Source organism: Monodon monoceros, unplaced genomic scaffold, assembly GCF_005190385.1.
Source record: "Monodon monoceros isolate NGI ecotype Baffin Bay Population unplaced genomic scaffold, NGI_Narwhal_1 Super_Scaffold_4, whole genome shotgun sequence".
In the NCBI taxonomy this organism is placed as follows: domain Eukaryota; kingdom Metazoa; phylum Chordata; class Mammalia; order Artiodactyla; family Monodontidae; genus Monodon; species Monodon monoceros.
The window spans coordinates 81,192,833-81,213,021 of NW_021703781.1; the positions used below are offsets into that span (position 1 = coordinate 81,192,833).

General features: G+C 55.9%; 1 protein-coding gene and 1 pseudogene across 5 annotated transcripts in view; both read left to right on the plus strand.

The window, feature by feature from the left end:
* Positions 1-1,033: 1,033 nt before the first annotated feature.
* On the plus strand, positions 1,034-1,677 carry LOC114908586 (annotated as a pseudogene).
* An 8,395-nt stretch (positions 1,678-10,072) lies between these two features.
* The window catches only part of JAKMIP3 (Janus kinase and microtubule interacting protein 3), a 43,357-nt gene continuing 33,240 nt past the window's right edge, over positions 10,073-20,189 (plus strand). For all 5 annotated transcript variants that reach the window (XM_029245750.1, XM_029245748.1, XM_029245747.1 and 2 more), the window contains exon 1: positions 10,073-10,207. In XM_029245750.1, coding sequence (XP_029101583.1) covers positions 10,073-10,207 — 135 coding nt within the window. The remainder of the gene's footprint in view (positions 10,208-20,189) is intronic.

Here is a 20,189-nt window from a genome sequence, read left to right on the forward strand (position 1 = left end):
AGTTCTTGTGTCTCAGGAGGGACATCCAGGGGTTAATGTCAGGTAAGCCTTCCTCCCTGGACCAAATTAAAGCGCCTTATACAGCACGTGTTTTCCCCCAAGAGCCGTTCACTCAAGTGCGGGGGTGATGACCCTTTCCTCAAACAGGTGGGTGGTTTCTACAATCATTTAATGTCATGTCTGTCTTTGATCCTGAGACTTGAGCTGGAAAATTTCAAATCATGCTTGTGATTTAAATTATAACTGAAATAGTCGTAAATACAAGTCCAAGATTTCCTTCTTTGCTCACAAAGTTGTGGCAGGCCTTCTGCCTCCAGGAAGACGGAGCAGACATGCTTCTCCTGTTCCTCCTGTCAAGACAAGAAAAACTCTGCACATTGGGTCTAAAACAAACATAAGGAGACTCTGAAAGGGGGCATGAAGGAGGCATCCGGCTAGGGTCCTCGAGACCCAAGAAGATACAGCGTGGAGAGCTCCCTGGGTTTCCTTGGCCTTGTACATTCCGGCATTGGGAGTTGAAGAAGCCAAGTCAGACATACCAACAGGCACAGACAGAAACAGCCCCAAGAAAAGCCTGCTCTCTCTGGCCAAAGGGCCAGCAGCAGAACAGCCGAGAACAGCCTAGCAGCAGACGTCTTACTGAAGAGGATGTACAGATGGCGAATGAGAACATGAAGAGACGTCACCAGTAGTGGTTAGGGAAATGCCTGTGAAAACCACCGTAAGACATAAATCGTACCAATGTTTTCTTAGGTCAGTCTCCCAAGGCAGTAGAAATAAAAACAAAAATAAGCAAATGGGACCTGATCAAACTTACAAACTTGTGCACAGGAAGGGAAACCATAAGCAAAAGGAAAAGACAACCTATGGAATGGGAGAAAATGTTTGCAAATGACGCGAGCGACAAGGGCTTAGTTTCCAGAATATACAAACGGCACATACAACTCAACAGCAAAAGAACAAACAACCCAATCGGAAAACGGGCAAAACGCATCTCCCCATACCTGGCAAACAAATGCAGTATTGCCTCACGAATTGACTGCTTCTCTGAGGTACCTACCAGTGTATTTGGGGAGAAGCTTCGAGAGCAAGTTGAGGAGCGGCTGTCCTTCTATGAGACTGGAGAGATTCCACGAAAGAATCTGGATGTCATGAAGGAGGCAATGGTGCAGGCAGAGGAAGCGGCTGCCGAGATTACTAGGAAGCTGGAGACACAGGAGAAGAAACGCTTGAAGAAGGAGAAGAAAAGGCTGGCTGCGATGGCGGCGTCTTCAGAGAACAGCAGTAGGACCCCGGAGGGATGTGAGGGGACAATGAAAGACCCAAAAGGAAGCAAAAGCAAAAGCCCCAGGAAGCGCCTCAGGAGAATGGAATGGAAGACCCATCCATCTCCTCCAAACCCAACAAGAAAAATCTTTTTCCAAGGAGGAGTTGGTTAGTAGTGATCCTGAAGAGACAGCTGGCAGTGGAAGTCTCACCAAGAGGAAGAACTCTTCCCCCAAAGAGGAACCAGAGAGGGACCTTGAAGAGTCAGGACACAAGAGGGTCCCCGAGAAAAAGAGGAAATTCTCTTCCAAGGAGGAGCCCCTCAGCAGTGAACCCGAGGAGGCTGCTGCCAGCAAGAACCACAGCTCCAGGACAAAGAAAAAAGCTCTGGAAGCTCCTCCAGGAAGATGAGATGGACACTTCCCTAGTGGGGCACAACTTGCAGGGATATTTTCCAACCCATCCCTTATAGCCCAATAAAAATAAAAACAAAAACAACAACAAAAAAACAATGGGCAAAAGACCTGAATAGACATTCCTCCAAAGAAGACATACAGGTGGCCAATAGGCACATGAAAAGATGCTCAACGCCGCTAATTATTAGAGAAATGCAGATCAAAACTACAATGAGGTGCCACCTCACATGGGTCAGAATGGCCATAATTAAAAAGTCTACAAATGACAAATGCTGGAGAGTGTGTGCAGAAAAAAGGAACCCTCCTACACTGTTGGTAAGAATGTAAATTAGTGTAGCCACTATGGAAAATAGTACGGAGGTTCCTCAGAAAACTAAAAACAGAACTACCATATGATCCAGCAATCCCACTCCTGGGCATATATCCGGACAAAACTATAATTCAAAAAGATACCTGCACCTCTGTGTTCATAGCAGCACTATTCACAATAGCCAAGACATGGAAACAACCTAAATGTCCATCAACAGATGGATGGATAAAGAAGATGGGGTACATATATATAATGGAATATTACTCAGCCATAAAAAAATGAAATAATGCCATTTGCAGCAACATGGATGCAACTAGAGATCATCATACTGAGTGAAGTAAGTCAGACAGAGAAAGACAAACACCATCTGACGTCACTTATGTGTGGAATCTAAAATATGACACAAGTGAACCTATCTACAAAACAGAAACAGACTCACAGACATAGAAAACAGATCTGTGGTTGCCAAGAGGGAAGTGGGTGGGGGAGGGATGGATTGGGAGTTAGGGATTAGCAGATGCAAACTCTTATATAGAGAATGGATAAACAGAAAAGTCCTACTATATAGCACAGGGAACTATATTCAATATCTTTGGATAAACCATAATGAAAAAGAATATAAAAAAAGAATGTATATGTATATGTATAACTGAGTCTCTTTGCTGTACACCTGAAACTAACACAACGTTGTAAAGCAACTCTACCTCATTAAAACAATAAAACCACAATGAGATACCACCTATCGGAATGGCTAAAATCAAAAATAGCAACACCAAATGCTGGCGAGGATGCAGACAGACCAGATCCCTCACACGCTGGGGGCAGGAGTGTCAGATGGTGCGGCCCCTCTGGAAAGCAGTTTGCAGTTTCTTAAGTGACTAAACGTTCAACTGTGTACGATCCAGCAACTGTACTTCTAGGCATTTGTATCAGAGAAATGAAGACTTATGTTCACACAACAGTCTGCCCATGAATGTTTATGGCAGCCTTGTCCGTAATAACCCAAAACTGGAAGCAGCCCAGGTGTCCTTCAGTGGGTGAGTGGATAACGTGACCACACTACGAGTGCTACGTACACAGCAGTAAAGACGAATGAACATGAACTCGACACACACAACTTGGATGGATCTCCAGAATTACACTGAGTGAAAAAAGGTGATTCCAAAAGGTCACATACTATACGATTTCGTTTCTATAACATTCTTGAAATGACAAAATTATAGAAATGGAGAGCAGATTTGTGGTTGCCAGAGGCTAAGGAGGGGATAAAGGTTGGGTTTAAAAGGCAACAGGAGGGATCCTCGTGGAGAGAGCGTGTTCCGTAACCTGACATTTCCAAAATCAGTGTCCTGGTCATGATTCTTAGTTTCTCAAGATGCTTCCGTGGTGGGAACTGCACTGAGGGTACATGGGATCTCTCTGTATTAGTTCATATGGCTGCATCTGAATCTACAATCATCTTGAAGTTTATTTAAGAATAAGTCGTGGCACCTCTAGGAAAGTTCAGTGTTTTAACCCATTCACGGGTGAGTCAAAACTGCAGCCTTGAATCACACACATCTCCTTCCAACAAAAAGGGAAATGCATTGGATTCAGTCCTGTAAACTAGAAATGATGACTCACCATCAAATTTATAGATAAAAATACGAGTGTGTTGAGGTCACGGCAAAGATCTTGCGGCTGAACCACGGGCCTTGTGAGAAGAACCGGCATCTTCTCCACTGGAGGATCTTATCGTCTGTTGTGATGGTCACCGTGGTGGGAGCACAGATGTCCCACAGGCCCTGTAGAAGCACACCCCCCCCCCCCCCCGCCGATGCATCCAGTAGGATGCATGTCAGGTGGGTCGGCCATCTCACCAGGCACGGGTGGCCGCCCGCCTGGAGCCCCGTTTGGCTCTTCCTCTCCTATGGCCTGTCTTCACAGTAACCTCCTGCCACGTGAGGAGCGCTTGGGCTGAGGAGGGGACTCCTTACCCAGACGCTTCTCTCCCGGAGCTGGATTTCCTACACCTGATGATGGCCAAGAACAGGGTCTCTGCCCACCACATGGACTCCTGGGCACTTCCTCCTCCTGGAGAGCCTGGACCATGCTTTTGGGGGCTTGAGAATCATTTTCTAAAATATCTCTGGGAGGTCGTGTGCCTGGTAGCAGGACAGAGTGGGCAGGGAAAGGGGACCACCCTGGTCCGTTCAGCCCTAACTTCCCGGCCAGGTGGGCCGTGCCTGGTTCCTAGCGTTCTTCACAGCAGTTCCCACCAGAACCCGGAGGGAGGGTATTGGAAAGTTTCCTTTCCTTCCCTTCATCCTTTTATCAAACACCACCACCCTATTTTCTGCAAACTCCATTTCCAGTCAGGGTTTGTGCAAGATCAACACACATTTGAATTCTTGGAGAATGTTGCAGTTAGAAATAACGGTTATAACCCAAACCCTCAATAATTCTAATCTCTCTTAGGAGATACATTAAAAACACCGTGCGTGTTTCTAAGGGTTGCTGTCAGTTTAGCACGAGGTGAGCCCTTTCTTCACACGTCTGATTTGATTAGCAACAAAAGTCTTGCTGTTACAAGCGAAGGGCATTGCGGCAGAAGCCCACCAATCCCTGACGATTTCCGGGCCGTGTCCAGTAGGACGCATGTCATTCCTGGGAGGAAATGAAGCCAGTCAGATGCTCCTTCCTGTGAATTCGCAGAAAGCCGTCCCCAAACTGGGATGTGTCTGAAGTCGGTGCAGGAAGGCGAGTTGTTTCCGAGCGCAGCGTTGGGCGCACGCCGTGCGGGGTGTGACACCCAGACTTCCAGGTCAGAGAAGCACACCCGGAGCACCCCTCAGCTGCCCCCGGGCCTGCCGCCGGGCTCGGCCGTTTTTCTCCTCCTTGTACCCTCGGACGGGATGCCTCTGCCTAGGGGACCCGGTGGCCTGACTTGAAGGTTTGCCAGAAAAGTCCCTTTGATGGGGTGCTGTGCACGGCCGCCTCTCTGGGCCTTTTGCTGAGCCGAGAAAACCCTGTGCTGGGCAGTCGTGTCCTCCTTGGGGTCAGAGCAGGACGGCAGAGGCCTCCTTGCTGGGTGGGGGAGGAGAGGGGCTGCTGCCCTGTTTGCTCAGAGCTGTTCCGACCTCAGGACGAGAGATAGCGCGTGGGTAGGGGCTCAGGGTGCAGGAACTTGGGCGCTCGACCGAAGGCTGACGTGACTCGGCTCCCCGGGTCGTGTCCCGCAGGCACAGGCACTATGGCTGGTGTGGCTGCACTGGGGCTGCTCGGGGCCCTGGTCCCCACGAAGCTTCACGCTGTAGCCTCGTGCACGCCCCTCGGACTCCTGACCTCTGCCTCTGGCCCCTAGAAAAGTCTATTCAGCCTCAGCCTCTTTGCCCCGATAGCCCTTCGGAGGACCGTCTCCCGTCCTTCATCTGCGGGAAGGCCCCAGGATGCTCAGGGGTCCGCTGTTCCCAGGGTCGGCGATGGGAGGGCCAGGGGTGGAGGCCCTCCGGGCTTCTTGGCTGGGCAGCCCTCTGCCGCCGCCTGTACCTGCACCACCCCGCAGCCCCCGGAGCCCGTGCTACTCCCCAGCCCCACCTCCTTGAGGCCGGGCCCTGCTGGGGGCTTCCCCGCCTGCCCCATGCTCTCCCTGTTCCGCCCAAGCAAAACTCCTCTTTCTGGAGGTCTCCAGGCGTGGGTCAGAGTCTTTGATCAACACTTACATCCAGCCTTGCATGACCAGTTGACTTCCCTCTCTGGGGGATGTTGATGTTTTCCAAGAAAAATGAATTTTAATGGAAAAGGGGTCTCTTCAGGGCTCCTCCGGGGCCCACGGCTGGCCTGTCCCAGGGAGTAAAATGTGTCCGCTCTGAGCCACAGACCCTCGCCAGCCCTGCCGCCAGGCTCGCAGTGAGGTGAGGGTCCTGCCTGGGGAGGAAGGCGCCTGGAACCCGCACCCCAGCCCGGTCTGAGTGCCCCACAGCCTACACCCTGTGTGTCCGCCCCGCTGCCACTGGGGCCTGGACCTGTGCCCCCTCCTCCGGCCATTGGTCCCGTGGCCTGTACTTTGGAGGTCCCTGTGGAATGCGACAGGTGCCTCTGGCCCTCCCGCACCTTGGATTTCCGTGGAATTGACAAGATCAGAAGCATCAGGTACATCCTTTCTTCTCCGTAGATAAACCGCTTAACCCAGAAAGAGCCCATGTAAATATGACCAGCTTTGCAAGGTCAAAACCCCGTTATGACCCTGGCCGCTCACCCATCGCTGGGGCGTCACCCTGGCTGCGGTCTGCCTGTTGGCGGTTTCCTTCTACCCGCACCTTGGGGGCGGCGCACCAGCCCGGAGTCTCCACGTGGAGAAACGCTGGATGGAGGCCGGCAGGACGGGTGGGGGCCAGGCATACGGACCGGCTTCCCGTGGCGACTGTTGCATGGTACAGACATGCTCGTGGACTGCGAGCTTTGTCTCCTCTCTCAACCCTCCCAACACAAAATGACTTATTCAGAGAGATCAGAACAGACCTCTTCTGCTTGTTTTATTACCTCCTTGGAGACCCCGAGACAGAGGCGGACAGACTGCACTATGGATCCGATAATTTAACAACTTCTGACCAAAGCGTGGCAAACGCGGTTGGTCTGGGTCTCAAGTGGGAGCTGGGTTGGTGCAGGGAGCATGAGAGGACTTGGTGAAATCCCCCACCCCCTCTCCTGCACCCCTGGGCTTCCCATGTAGGCACACGACACTCGTATTTGGGAGAGTCTGATTCAACGGCAAAGATTTAAGGCGCCCGGCACCGCGACGCAGACTCCGATTACGGGAGCAGACTGACTTGAGGGTGCTTAAGTGAGTATCAGGCGGGCTGCAGCCTGGTCACCGCCCCACGCATGGCCGGTCGGACATCGCCCCTCCCCTTCCCACCAGCACCGCAGCTCCCAACCTTGAACTGAGCGGGCGGGAGGCCTGAGGCCTGACCCTGAGTCTGGGGGCGGTTCCACATCTGAGGTTCAGACAGCGTGGCTCCACGTGGAGGGGACGGCTCCGGCCCACCCGAGACCTGGTGGTAGGGCTGGCACAGCACTGCTCCGATCCCTCCAGAGGGCAGTGACGCTTCCTGGCAGGAGTGCCCACCCGACGGCCAGAGCATACAGGAGAGCCCGAGGCCTTCCGTGCGCTGGGCCCCGAGGCCACAGAGGGCTCCGTGGACGTTCGAGAGTGGCCACCCGGAGCTGTCAGAGCTGGGGCGGCGTGTGCAGGGCTGGCTGCGGCTCAGGGGTGGGGCTGCCTGGCGGGAAAGGAGAGCAGGTGCTGGGAGGGTGGGTCCTAGCGTGGGCGCCCCATCATGGGAGGTGGCCGAGAGGAAGGGGGGCAGGCAGTGGAGCCCCTGCGGATGTGTCTGCGTTTAGCAAGCTGCTCCAGTTTCCCCAAGGGAGGGACAGGCACGCCCCCCCATCCCCACCCTGACCACCCGGCATCCAGTCTCCATGCAGGCGGCCCCGCCTGCTGCAACCTGTGACCACCATCCCTGCAGGATCCATGCTCAGCCCTTGGCCCGTCAGCTGCTGTGAGGGCCCCACCCTGGGTGGACAGCTTGGGCTTCGCGGGCGGGCCCGAGGGTCTCAGCCAGGGAGGGAGAGCCCTTGGCAGAGAGCGGTGGGGCTGAGCCCTGGTGAATGCAGCCCCCGTGCGGATCCAGGCCCACGCTGGGCAGCCAGGGTGGTCACAAGGGCCCTGTCCAGTGGGTGCCCGTTGTGTCCTCCTCGGACGGCCCCGCCGCAGCCCCTCAGGCCTGTGCTCCCACTGGCTAATCACGGGCCTCCTCGGACGAGAGCACAGCCCTGGCACGAGCCAGCTGAAGCCCCCGGCATCCCCGAGGTGGAGGGCTTCGCAGTGCTGGCCGAGACCTCACCACTCCCAAGGCCTCTGTCTCCCCTCCGTCCGCCCTTTCTTTCTCCCGGGGTGGCAGGAAGGACATGGAAGCATGTGTTACGTATGTAGCATCCGTGAGACTATGTGCTTTGTGGGTGTGGGTGTGTGTGTGGCGAAGCCACAGGGTGCAGAGAAGCACGTAACAGGGACCAGGGGACCCCGAAGCTGCCCGGGCACACGTGGCCTCCATGTCACGGGAGCCCCGTCTCCCTCTAATGTGGGCAGTGGTGCCCATGGGGAAGTATGGTGGCTCCATCTACCAAAGTGCTGACTCTCCAAAGGCTCAAAGCGGTTGCGTTCAGTACAAATAGGATGAGGGGGAGACCCCCATGCTGCTCCCCAGGAGTCGCCCTGAAAAGTGCCCCTGGAGGACGAGCATGGCCCAGGCAGAAGGAGGGGCCCTGGACGCCCTGCCTCGGGTGTGGGTGAGTGGGACCCCTCACGTGCTCCCAGTGGGCTCTGGGGAGATTTACTTTGTCCACACTCATTTCCATAAATAACGAGGTCAAGACACTTATCGAATTTGTGCCTAAATGGATGTTGGAGAAAACCGTGAACTTGCCTTTAGGGAGATGCCAGGCTGGGGCTGAAGATCCATTACTGCGTCGAAAGCTCTTGGTGCTGGGAGGCCAGGGCCAGGGTGGAGGCCGCTCAGCCCCTGGGGGTCTGAGCCAGCCAGAGCCCTCGGGAGGAAATAAAGGTGGACTGTGTTCTGGACCAGCCCGAGGCTGGGTGGGCGGGGCAGGGGTCTGGCTGGGGGCGGGGCACGGAGGGCCCCTCTGCTGCCGTCCAGTGGGGCGCCCCACCTCCGGCGTCTCCCTCAATATTACCTGGCCCTTGGTTACCTGTTAGATGGCTGGTGATGCTGCCTCTCTATCCAGGAACGGCCTGCAGAGCTTCATTTAAAAACAAGACCATTTTCAGAAAACATCGGGTAAATAGCAGTTGGCGAGGAGCTCAGCCAGTGAATCGCACAGGCGCTGGGAATTCACTGCGATGGCAGGACACGGGGAGGCGGGAGGGTAGGGCCGGGGGGCTGGGTCCTGGCACAGTTGCTCGTGAGACGGCGTGAAGAACAGGCTGGAGAGGGTCACGGCGGGGACGTAGGGAGGGTGGGGCTTGGTCCAGGGGAGTCGCTGTGAGACCGGGCCCGGGGACACTGCAGGGCAGCCATGGGGCCAGGTCCCTACTCACAGAAGGTTGAGGGCTGGCTGACGGCACGGCCTCCCGCCCAGAGCTCCTGGCCAGTGGGTCCCAGTGGTCCCCCAGGACCTCCCAGACCAGGGCCTCCCAGACCAGGCCTTGAAGAGCCTCACCAGGTGGATGGGACCCGCTGTGCACCTCAGCATGGGTGTCTAAAGCACAGGATGGAGGCCTTGGGGGACACTGGGGGCACTCTTGTATCTCTCTGTGCAGGTGAGGAAACTGAGGCATGGGGTGTCGCAGGGAATGAGTGCAGAGCAGGACTCAGCCTGCCTCTGCGTTTTCATCCAGGCAAAGTTGGTGGATGCACCCATTTCCCACACTTGCGCTGGCGCTAGGACACAGGAGGAGGGAGGGGCGGCCCCAGGCCTGGGGGCAGCAGATTCGGGCACGGGGCTGGGTGATGGATGAGCTGGCCTGGGGCGGGGTGCTGGCACCCAGGGTGGCCCAGGGCACGTGCTCACCCGCTGAGTTGGCTCGGGCACCTGGGCTGAGGGTGTGACCCCTTCCGAGGTGAAGTTTGTAGGCCCCGTGGAGGGGCCCAGGGGTCCCAGCCGCCACTCCCTTTGGTGTTTCTAACCCACTGTTCCCATCAGGCTGCTACACACCCTTGTATGAAAGACGGGCCTTAAGTTTGGGTCCCCGGTGTCTTATTCCAAAGGGGCAAAGAGCAAACATTCATTAAGCGCTGGTCACATGTGAGGCAGGGGACTTGCTCTGGCTTTGGGGGGGTCCCCGTCAGGGGTGCTGTGCAGAGCGCAGAAGGCCCCTGCGGCCCGGGGCTGTGACCTGGCGGGCAGTCAGGAGCCAGCGTGGCCCCGCCCACCCTGCCCGCGGCGCCGAGCTCAGGCCTGCTCACCAGGTGTGCTTTCCCTGCAGGTGACTGAGAAAATGTAGCGGAGCCCAGCTCGGCGTGCACAGCCCAGCCCGGACGAGCGGCCCGCCCCGAGCGCCCCTCGGGCCACCCTCACCATGTCCAAGAAGGGCGCGGGCGGCCGAAGCAAGGGGGACAAGGCAGAGGTCCTCGCGGCGCTGCAGGCCGCCAACGAGGAGCTGCGGGCCAAGCTCACCGAGATCCAGATCGAGCTGCAGCAGGAGAAGAGCAAGGTGGGCCCCGCGCCCCCCCCCCCCCCGCTTCGCCACGCCTTCCTGGGCCCCCCCGCCCCACCCCCCCCCCCCCCCGCCTCGCCACGCCTTTCTGGGCCCCCAGGGCCTGCCCGGAGCGGGTGGAGCCAGGTCTCTGCAGATGTGCCAGCCCAGGTGGTCCCCGGGTCCCAGCGGCTCTCAAGGCAGCTCGGGAGCACAGACAGCGCTGGGGAGGGGGCTCCAGATCCACAGGGGAGCGTGCGGACATGCCCTGACCCCGCGGAAGCAGCCCTGGTCCTCAGCGTGTGGGCCGAGGGGTCTTGTCCAACCACACCGTCCCTGGAACGGTGCCGCTTCCCCCTGAACTGTTCACAGTGGAATTTCACCCAAATATAACAACCCCAAAGCAAACAGCCAGGCCCTGGGCTCAAGGCTTCCAGGTGTTGGGAGGCAGCTCTCCTAACCGACCCACTTGGAAGCGTCAGTCCCAGACCCCAGCGGGCCCTACCTGGGCAGCCGTGTGATGACCCCCTGCCCCGACACCCAGCCCTCGCGGGTCCTTGCAGCCTGCAGGGAAGGCTGGGCTTGTGCTGCGGCTGAGGGGGTCCTGGTCAGAGGATGCCCTCCCCTCTCAGTGCCAGGCCAGGCCCGGGGGGCCGTCCCCTGACCCACGCTTCCCTCCCTCTCTGTCACCTCTGTCCTCTCCTCGCTCCCCACCCAGGAGCCACTAGGAAGTACATGGGCTCTTGGGAAGGAGATGCAAAGAAGAGAAAGTCTGCAGAGAGGGAGGCGTGGGGAGGGGAGAACACCAGGGCAGGCTTCTCTCCTGGAGGGTTTGAAAGGTCCCTGGCTGTGGTCTGGCCGGCGTAACGGCCCCTCAGCCTTGCCCTCCCGGGAGGCCCGGTCAGGGAGGGAGTCACGGGAGGCGGGGGCCAGCTGCTTCGCAACCTCCTGGTTAAATCACAAGAGGGATGGTATTTTGTGATGTGTGATGATTATAGGGAATTCAGACTTCATTGTTGGTAGATAAGTCCTTAGGACCCGGCCCCGCCCGTTCATTTACACATCAGCTTAGTAACAGCAGCACCATCTGAGCCACAAGCCTGAAAGACTACGTGCGTGGCCCGTTACAGAAAAAGCATGCCGGCCGGTCCTGGTCACCTCCCTCCCTCCTAGGTCCCCTGCTCTGTGAAAGGGGACAGAGACAGTTCCGGGCGCAGGGCCTCCAGCATGGACACTAGAAGGCGGCTGTCACAGTGACCACGTGGCTGCTCCCGTGGCCAGGCCACCTCGCTGGGCCTGCAGGAGAGTCAGAGCCTGCTGAGTGCCCATGGTGAGGACCCAGGGAGTTGGAGAGCATCGGTGTCAGCACCTGCTCTGTGCCAGGTGGTCGCAGAGCCAGCAAGGACAGCCCAGGGGGCCCTGACACGCTGCCTGGCTGGAGCACGGGGCAAAGGCACGAACATCAGTGGCCTGGGATGGAGAGTTGTCGAGTTGTCCCCGGACGCAGAGAGCATCTGTTCTGCGCCCTAGAGGCACGTGGGCGCTCCAAGCATCTTGTCCTGACCAGACTGTAGGGGCTGCGAGGCCAAGCCTCGGACATCACTCTGGCCCTCCTCTTCCCCCGTTTGCAGATGAAAGAGAAGAGGGGCTGACTTGTTAGGAACCTAATGATAATGAAACCCTTTGTTTTATTGGGTAAAAATATAATAGCAATTGTCTTTTCAATGCAAAGAAACGCTGCGTGATAGAAATCACTAAGTAAGGGTACTTTTGCCGGAATCTCTTGATTCTGTCCACCATTTACAGCAGCATCGTACGTATTCCACGTGCAGCTTTTATCAAAACCCATCCATCCTGCGGCAGTCCAAGGGGGCGTGTGCCGGCCCCTGGCTGGCCAACAGCCCAAGTCTGGCCGGGTCGGAGCTCGCAGCTCTCCCTGGTGGCAGACAAGAGCCCTGGGCCTGGCGTCAGAGGCTCTGTTACTTATACAAGGTGTACTTACTGCCTTTTGGGAAGATGATATAACCTCTTGGTTCAAAACTCCAAAGGAAGAGAAGAAAAGGCCCAGCATCAGGGAGCCTCTGTTCTTTGGGTCCACACCCCAGGTCACCTCCCAGAGGGGTTCCAGTTACAGTTTCTTGAACGCACCTGTGTGTCTCTTTTTAAAGCATAAATGACACACGGTTCTGAGTCCCTTTTTCTTCTTCCCTTCACCGTGTGTCTGGGAGGCTGGAACTCTCGAGGGTTCCTTCATCCCACTCACATGGTCCAGCACATGCGGCAGCCCTGCGGTGAACATCCCTGTCTGCGTGTCCTGGACCACACGTGCAAGAGCGTGTGTGATTGCAGTGCGACAGTGACCACAGCAGGGCCCATGAGAGCGCAGGGAGCCCTTCAGGGAGGTGGACGCAGTTGGAAGCTCCAGGACTCAGATCCGCGTCGAATCCACCCTGGACTGGGTTTGCTGCCCGAGTGCGGGCTGCTCTGGCCGCACCAGCCTGTCAGCGTGCCTTCCTACAGGCACCCTCGTTGCCCCGGCTAGAAAAGGACTCATATCTTTTTTACCTCTGCTTGTGGTTCTTTCTAGTTAAGGCCCCTTAGGCTGTGGTTTCCAGACCTCACTGTGCATCAGAGTTTCCTGTGACTCTTGTTGAAAACACAAGACCCTAAAAGACAACCTCCTAAATGGGAGAAAATATTTGCAAATGTTATGAGCAATAAGGGGTTAATACCCAAAATATATAAACAGCTCGTACAACTCAACATCAAAAAAACACAACCTGATTTTTAAATGTGCAGAAGAACTGAATAGATGCTTTTCTAAAGAGGAAGTGCAGGTGGCCAACAAGCACATGAAAAGATGCTCAACATCTCTAATCCTAAGGGAAATCAAATCAAAGCCACAGTGAGACGTCGCCTCGCACCTGTCAGAAAGGCCATCGTCAAAAAGGACACAAACAGCAAGTGTTGGTGAGGGTGTGGAGGAAAGGGACACTCGTGCACTGTTGGTACGAGAGCAAATTGTTGCAGCCACTGTGGAAAACAGTATTGATGTTCCTCAAAAAATTAGAAACAGAGCTGCGATATGACCCAGCAATCCCACTCCTGGGTATATATCTGAAAAAAAAACAACCAAAAACACTAATTTGAAAAGACACATGCACCCCAATGTTCATAGCAGCATTATTTACAATTTCCAAGATATGGAGGAAACCTAAGTGTCCGTCAACAGACGAATGAATAAAGAAGATGTGGTACATATATGCACAATGGAATATTACTCAGCCATAAAAAGAATGAGATTTTTCCATTTGCAGCAACATGGATAGACTTGGAAGGCATTATGCTAAGTGAAATAAGCCAGACAGAGAAAGAGAAATACCATTTGACATTACTTATATGTGAAGTCTAAAAAGTACAACAAACTAGTGAATATAACGAAAAAGAAGCAGACTTACAGATGTAGAGAACCAACTAGTGGTTACCAGTAGGGAGAGGGCAAAGGGGAGGGTCAGGATAGGGGTAGGGGATTAAGAAGTACAAACTAGGGCTTCCCTGGTGGCGCAGTGGTTGAGAGTCCGCCTGCCGATGCAGGGGACGTGGGTTCGTGCCCCGGTCCGGGAAGATCCCACATGCCGCGGAGCGGCTGGGCCCGTGAGCCGTGGCCGCTGAGCCTGCGCGTCCGGAGCCTGTGCTCTGCAACAGGAGAGGCCACAACAGTGAGAGGCCCGCGTACCGCAAAAAAAAAAAAAAAAAAAAAAGAAGTAGAAACTATTATGTATAACATAAATAAACGGCAAGGATATATTGTACAGCACAGGGAATATAGTCAATATTTTATAACTATAAATGGAATATAACCTTTAAAAATTGCAAATCACTGTGTTGTACACCTGTAACTTAGATAATATTGTACAGCAACCATACTTCAGTTGAAAAAGGAGAAGAGGGTTTCCCTGGTGGCGCAGTGGTTGAGAGTCTGCCTGCCGATGCAGGGGACATGGGTTCGTGCCCCGGTCCGGGAAGATCCCACGTGCCGCGGAGCAACTGGGCCCGTGAGCCGTGGCCACTGAGCCTGCGCATCTGGAGCCTGTGCTCCACGATGGGAGAGGCCACAGCAGTGAGAGGCCTGCGTACCGCAAAAAAAAAAAAAAAAAAAAAAAGAAGAGAGGGAAAACCCCACAGGCCCATGGCCTCACCTTCTGCAGAACTGAGCTCTCCGAGCCCCGGCTGCTCTGAAGCCTCCACTTTGGGCTTCGCTGCCGAGAGCTACCTCCCCACAGGGTAGCTGCCAGTCCCACTGGTCCTGCTGCCACCCCTGTCTTCTCCCCGGTCCTTCTGCCCCCCTCCCCCGCCTCCTGGCTGAGCTGGAGCATGGGCTGGAGGCAAGAGTGCCCCAGGGGCCGAGGCGGGACGTGCCATCCCAGGGAGCGCTGGCTTTCCTGCAGAAAGACACACCCACGTGGTGTAGTAGGTAACGACCCCTCATTTCTCTGCTCAGCCTCCGGGCCTGTGGCCGGCCCAGAGCAGGTGCAGGGGGCAGTGGAAAGGAGCAGCAGGGGTACAGACAGACCAGGAACGCAGGCCCGGCCGCGAGACCTAAGGACGTTCTCTGAGCCCACGCATCATTACCTGCCACCGCCCGGCCTCCCGGCTCCCACTGGTGCGTCCCAGCCAGACCTGCACGTTCCCAGCCAAGCATCATCTAAAACATTCTAGATTTTTGTTTAATTGTATTTATTTATTTATTTTTGGCCGTGTTGGCTCTTCGCTGCTGCACGCGGGCTTCTCATTGCAGTGGCTTCTCTTGTTGCGGCGCGCAGGCTTCGGTAGTTGTGACTCACAGGCTTCAGTAGTTGTGGCACGTGGGCTCAGTAGTTGTGGCTCACGGGCTCTAGAGTGCAGGCTCAGTAGTTGTGGCTCACGGGCTCAGTAGTTGTGGTACACGGGCTTAGTTGTTGCATAGCATGTGGGATCTTCCTGGACCAGGGCTCGAACCCATGTGTCCCCTGCATTGGCAGGCGGATTCTTAACCACTGCGTCACCAGGGGAGTCCCAACATTCTAGATTTTAAGAAGTGTGTGTGTGTGTGTGTGTGTGTGTGTGTGTGTGTGTGTGTTTTCGCGCGCGCGCGCGCGTGTGTACAGGTACCTGCCGCCCGGCATTAGCACGTGCTGTCATTTTGGATTTGAAGGTGGATGAGCCAGAAGCTGGCAGACCTGCTGCCCGCCCTTATTTCCCCCGCACGGTCCTGGGTCCGAGCCCGGCCTCGCCCCACACCCACCAGGAGGCCTGGGCCTCCCTGAGACCGAGAGCCATGGCGCTGGTCCCACGGGGCAGCTGTCATGGGGATGTGGGCTCAGACAGGGGCTCAGCTCACGGGAGGTGCTCAGTGACCCTGACGCGGCACCCAGGGTGGGGGTCCTCGGTTTCCATCACTCCATTCCCCGATGGGCGGTGAGCTGGGAGCAGCGCCTGGTTTCCTTCCCAGCGCAGGGCGCACACGGCGTGGGAACTGCCTGCCGTGTTTCCTCTTCGGTTCTTGCCTGCGTTTCCTTCCTCTCCCTACCGTCAGTCCAGTAAATAGAAGATGCGTCTGTGTTACCCTTGGAGTCTCTCCCGGGAGGGCGTCTCCTGCCGTGGCCGCCAGCAGGGCTGCACCAGGACCACAGGCAGCTCCCGGGGAATCTCCTCAGCTCTGTCTGCACAGTCTAGAGACGGACGCTTTACCCCAAACACGCGGTGGGTTGGTGGTGCCTACGCCCTGGCCAAGGGGGGAATAAGAAGCGAATTCGATCTTTACGGCAAATGCTAACAGCGTCCACCCTCGCCACCCTTCTGAAGTCTTCGCACGTGTTAACGTCATTGTTACAACTGCAGGACAAATGTGTGCGGCCAGCTCTGTGGACTTGGAGCCTTCCGTCCAGTTTCCAACACATTCCAGATGCTCCTGCAACACCCAAGGAGGAGGGCCTGGTTCTGGACCTCATGATGGAAGTGGGTGGACGGCCGGAGGGACCCTTTCCCGGCCCCCAAGGGGCTGGACAGAACAGGGGTGGAGGCTCTCGTGCCCCAGGGGTGGGGAAGGCGGCCTCAGGACCGGGCGCCAGCTGCCTCCTCTTCCTTATTAGGGACTCAACACCTCGTCTTGCAGGTTGCGGTTTCCAGGGTCAAGAAGGTCCCTGTGGAGCACAGAGAGACGCCAACGTACGCGGCAGCCGCGGGCTAAGCGTTGCGGATTTCAGGCCCACGGTTAGTTCATCACCGAGGGGGATATGCAGGAATGGAGACTCGACAGCAAAGAATGAAATTATTTAAATGAAAACAGGCCTCTCCTGCTGCCAGGGTGCTGGAGATAAGTGGGACCACCTTGGATGGAGACCCTTCTGAAAAGAGGGAGGAGCTTAGTAGGGAGAAGCTCCAAGGGAGAGGCCTCTCGGAAGCTCCGTCTAAGTTAACTCCACGTTGTATTAAAGGGGGGGAAGTACTGGGATCCTTGAAGCGGAAAGAAGAAAGAATCAAAGCGACATGATGCCCCTGTGTCTCCGTCACAGGCTCAAGGAGGCTCCGGCTCTAGGCTGGGCACAGAGCAGCCCCTGCTGCCTGCACCCCTCGGTCCCTCCTACAAGCCGTGCCCCCAGCTTGGCCTGGAACCGTGTGTGAGGAACAGAGCAGACACACCCAAGCGTTACACCTGCTGTTACGAAACACACTAGTCCTAACTGGGAGGAGGGGACCCCATGGGGAGAACCCTGTGCTGAAGTCCAGCCACCCCCCAGCTCCAGGCCATGGACGGCCACGCAGGAAGGACGTACTGAGCACCCTGCCCCCAGGACCACATCCAGGTGGAGGGAGACATGCAAGAAACAGGAACTGGGCAGCTGGGCGGGGTTACAGCCTCCAAGCCGACATGTGAAGGTGGGAACGAAGGGGGCTCCCGTAATGCAACCGGCGGCCAGGAAGAGCGTCAGGAGAGGTGGCCTAGGGGTCAGGCCACGGAGGGCCATGCAGGTGGGAAGGGCCTAAAAATGTACTGTCTGGACCAGGACATTGGAGAGAGACTGAGACCCACAGGGGACCATGAACTTGGTTGACAGCTGCCTTCAGACTAGGTATGTCCTGGTCACCAGGTCAGCATATTTGTTACCGTAAGTCATGCGAAAAAAGCGTGAAGGTCATTGTCTTTCCAAAGCTAGTGAGGTGGGTGATGTAGATGCCAGCATGTTGTCTGTTTCACAAAGAGGAGGGGGTACAGCGGGGAAGCCGAGAGGGGGAGACAGAGAGCAGCGGGAGGATTCCACGCCAGCAGCAGGAGGCCATGTGCACGCGGGGCTGGGGCCGCCCTGTCCCTGGAGACGAGTGGGTGTGATAACACGGGAGTGATCTCCAAATCCGCAAATCCCAGTTACGCCCCAAACTCCTGTGGGAGACCCCTTCCCCCCACACCCACACGGGAATGCTACATCCTCGCAACAGCTCCAGGGGGCAGGCCGCAGACTTCAACTTCTCGCCTCTGTGGACAGAGCCACTTGGGACCCTGTAGACAAAAACACTGTAGAAAAGAACACACCGAAAAAAATAATGAGCCAGAGGAAGAATGCCTCCCCCTCCCCTGATAACCTGGGAGACCAAGAAGCAGGACCAAGTGTTCAGGAACCTGGCCTGACATGCGGAAGACCACAGGCAACTCACAGCGCCAGGAAGCATGAGGCTCTTGGGGAGTCAGGGGTCGCGTCCATTTATTCAGAGGGAAGCTCTGTTACACGTGAATCAGGAGTGGGACTGTGCCCTTGTCCCATCTTTACACGCACCTGGGCCAGGGCACCTGGCCAGGGAGGGGGAGGGGCAACACCAAGAAGACCATCCGACGTGGGCAGGGCTGCGGGTTCTGCTCTAGTGTCTGTTCCTGAAATGGACCCCGATTGTAGAGCAGTCGTTGGAGATTGGCAGGAGATAATGTTTCTAGAAGTAAGACCACAGAGGAAAACATCCTTTTTTTTTTTTTGGATTTTTATTTATTTATTCTTTTTATATAGCAGGTTCTTATTAGTCATCCATTTTATACTTATTAGTGTATACACGTCAATCCCAATCTCCCAATTCATCCCACCACCACACCCCCTGCCCCCCGCCACTTTCCCCCCTTGGCGTCCATACGTTTGTTCTCTACATCTGTGTCTCTATTTCTGCCCTGCAAGCCGGTTCATCTGTACCATTTTTCTAGGTTCCACATATATGCATTAGTATACGGTATTTGTTTTTCTCTTTCTGACTTACTTCACTCTGTATGACAGTCTCTAGATCCATCCACATCTCTACAAATGACCCAATTTCATTCCTTTTTATGGCTGAGTAATATTCCATTGTGTATATGTGCCACATCTTCCTTATTCATTCGTCTGTCGATGGGCATTTAGGTTGCTTCCATGTCCTGGCTATTGTAAATAGAGCTGCAATGAACCTTGGGGTGCATGTGTCTCTTTAAATTATGGTTTTCTCTGGGTATATGCCCAGTAGTGGGATTGCTGGGTCGTATGGTAATTCTATTTTTAGTTTTTTAAGGAAGGAAAACATCCTTGCTGGTAGAAAAGTGATGTGTCTAATCGCTTGTGAGCAATGAATTAGGATCCCTCCCAGGGCACTGTTTTATCCATTCAGCTTAAACTTCTGTAGGCCCCTGAGCTGTCTCCAGGGCCCCGCACGTTTGTTAACTGGCCTTTGAGAGCTCCAAATGTTTGCGGCGTTACAAGTGGTGGCCGTTTCCACCCAGAGCGGGTGTTGCACGGACCGCACCAGAGCCCTGGGACCACGAGGCACGAAGCTCTAGGCCACAGTGCCCGGCGCACCCTGCTGCCCGGCACTGAGCGCGGAGTGCAGGGCCCGCCTGCGGCCGGTCCGACGCTGCCATTAAAGAGATGCACCTTCTCTCTGCAACTTAAATCAGCAACAGCACAATCTCAGCTCTTAACCGTAATTTGATTCTGATGCCTTCTCTTCTCACGAATAATATCTGACAGACTTGACAAACAGCATCTCCATTCTGCTCAGCAGTCTGTCGGTGGAGGACTGTGTCCCCAGGCTCTGTCTTTCCGGCATAACGACTGCCCGTCACTCTCAGGGACGTCCCGGTCAGGACTGTGCATGTGGCCACCCTGTCCTGTGATGCCTGCTCTGTGCCAGGTCTGTGCTGGTCACGAGCCGGGCGTGGTCCATCCTCGTGGGGCTGTGGTCTGGCCTGAGCATTGAAGCCGGTCTTGACCAAGGACAGTAGCACGGCGGTGGCCACCGCTGCTGAAACGGCCGACCTGCGAGCTGCCTGGGCCATTTCTTTCTAAGAGCAGGTCTGAGCCATTTGGCTAGTCGGCTGGATGGGGTCCCGCCGTGCCGGCGCCCCACCTGCTGGGAAAAGGCTGCCTCGGTCCCATGTGGGACTCGCTAGTGTCCCCCCGTCTCCAGCCCCAAGGTTCTTGTTCTTGTCCAGTTTCCAGGTCTGCCCTGATGCTGTCTGGAGCCCCCTCCTCTGCCCCTGAAGAGTCCCATGCCCGTGGTGGCCTGCTGGGCCCTGGTCCAGCCCCCATCACTCCCACTTCACACGGGGCCGCAGCACCAGGGCCTCCACCACGGGCTGACCCTGAGCATCCATCAGAAGCACATCCGGACGTCCAGCCAGTCCGTACGGTCGGCTGCCGTCTGTTTTCACCTGGCAGAGGGGCTCGCTGGGCCTCACGGGACGGGACCTGCTTCCGGGCAGACGTGAGTGGGAGGAGGGCATCCTCAACCCTTTTATTGGATGCTGAGGAACAACTGGTTTTAACTGTCCTTCTCACATATTTCACAGCCCCAGAGAGCACACCACAGCTAGGGTTCCACAGCCCATGTGTGCGTGTGAATGTACACGCGTCTGCGTGTGTACACACATGTACATGTGTGAGGACAGGTGTACGTATGTGCATGGTGTGTGTGTGTGTGTGTGTGTGTGTGTGTGTGTGTGTGTGTGTGT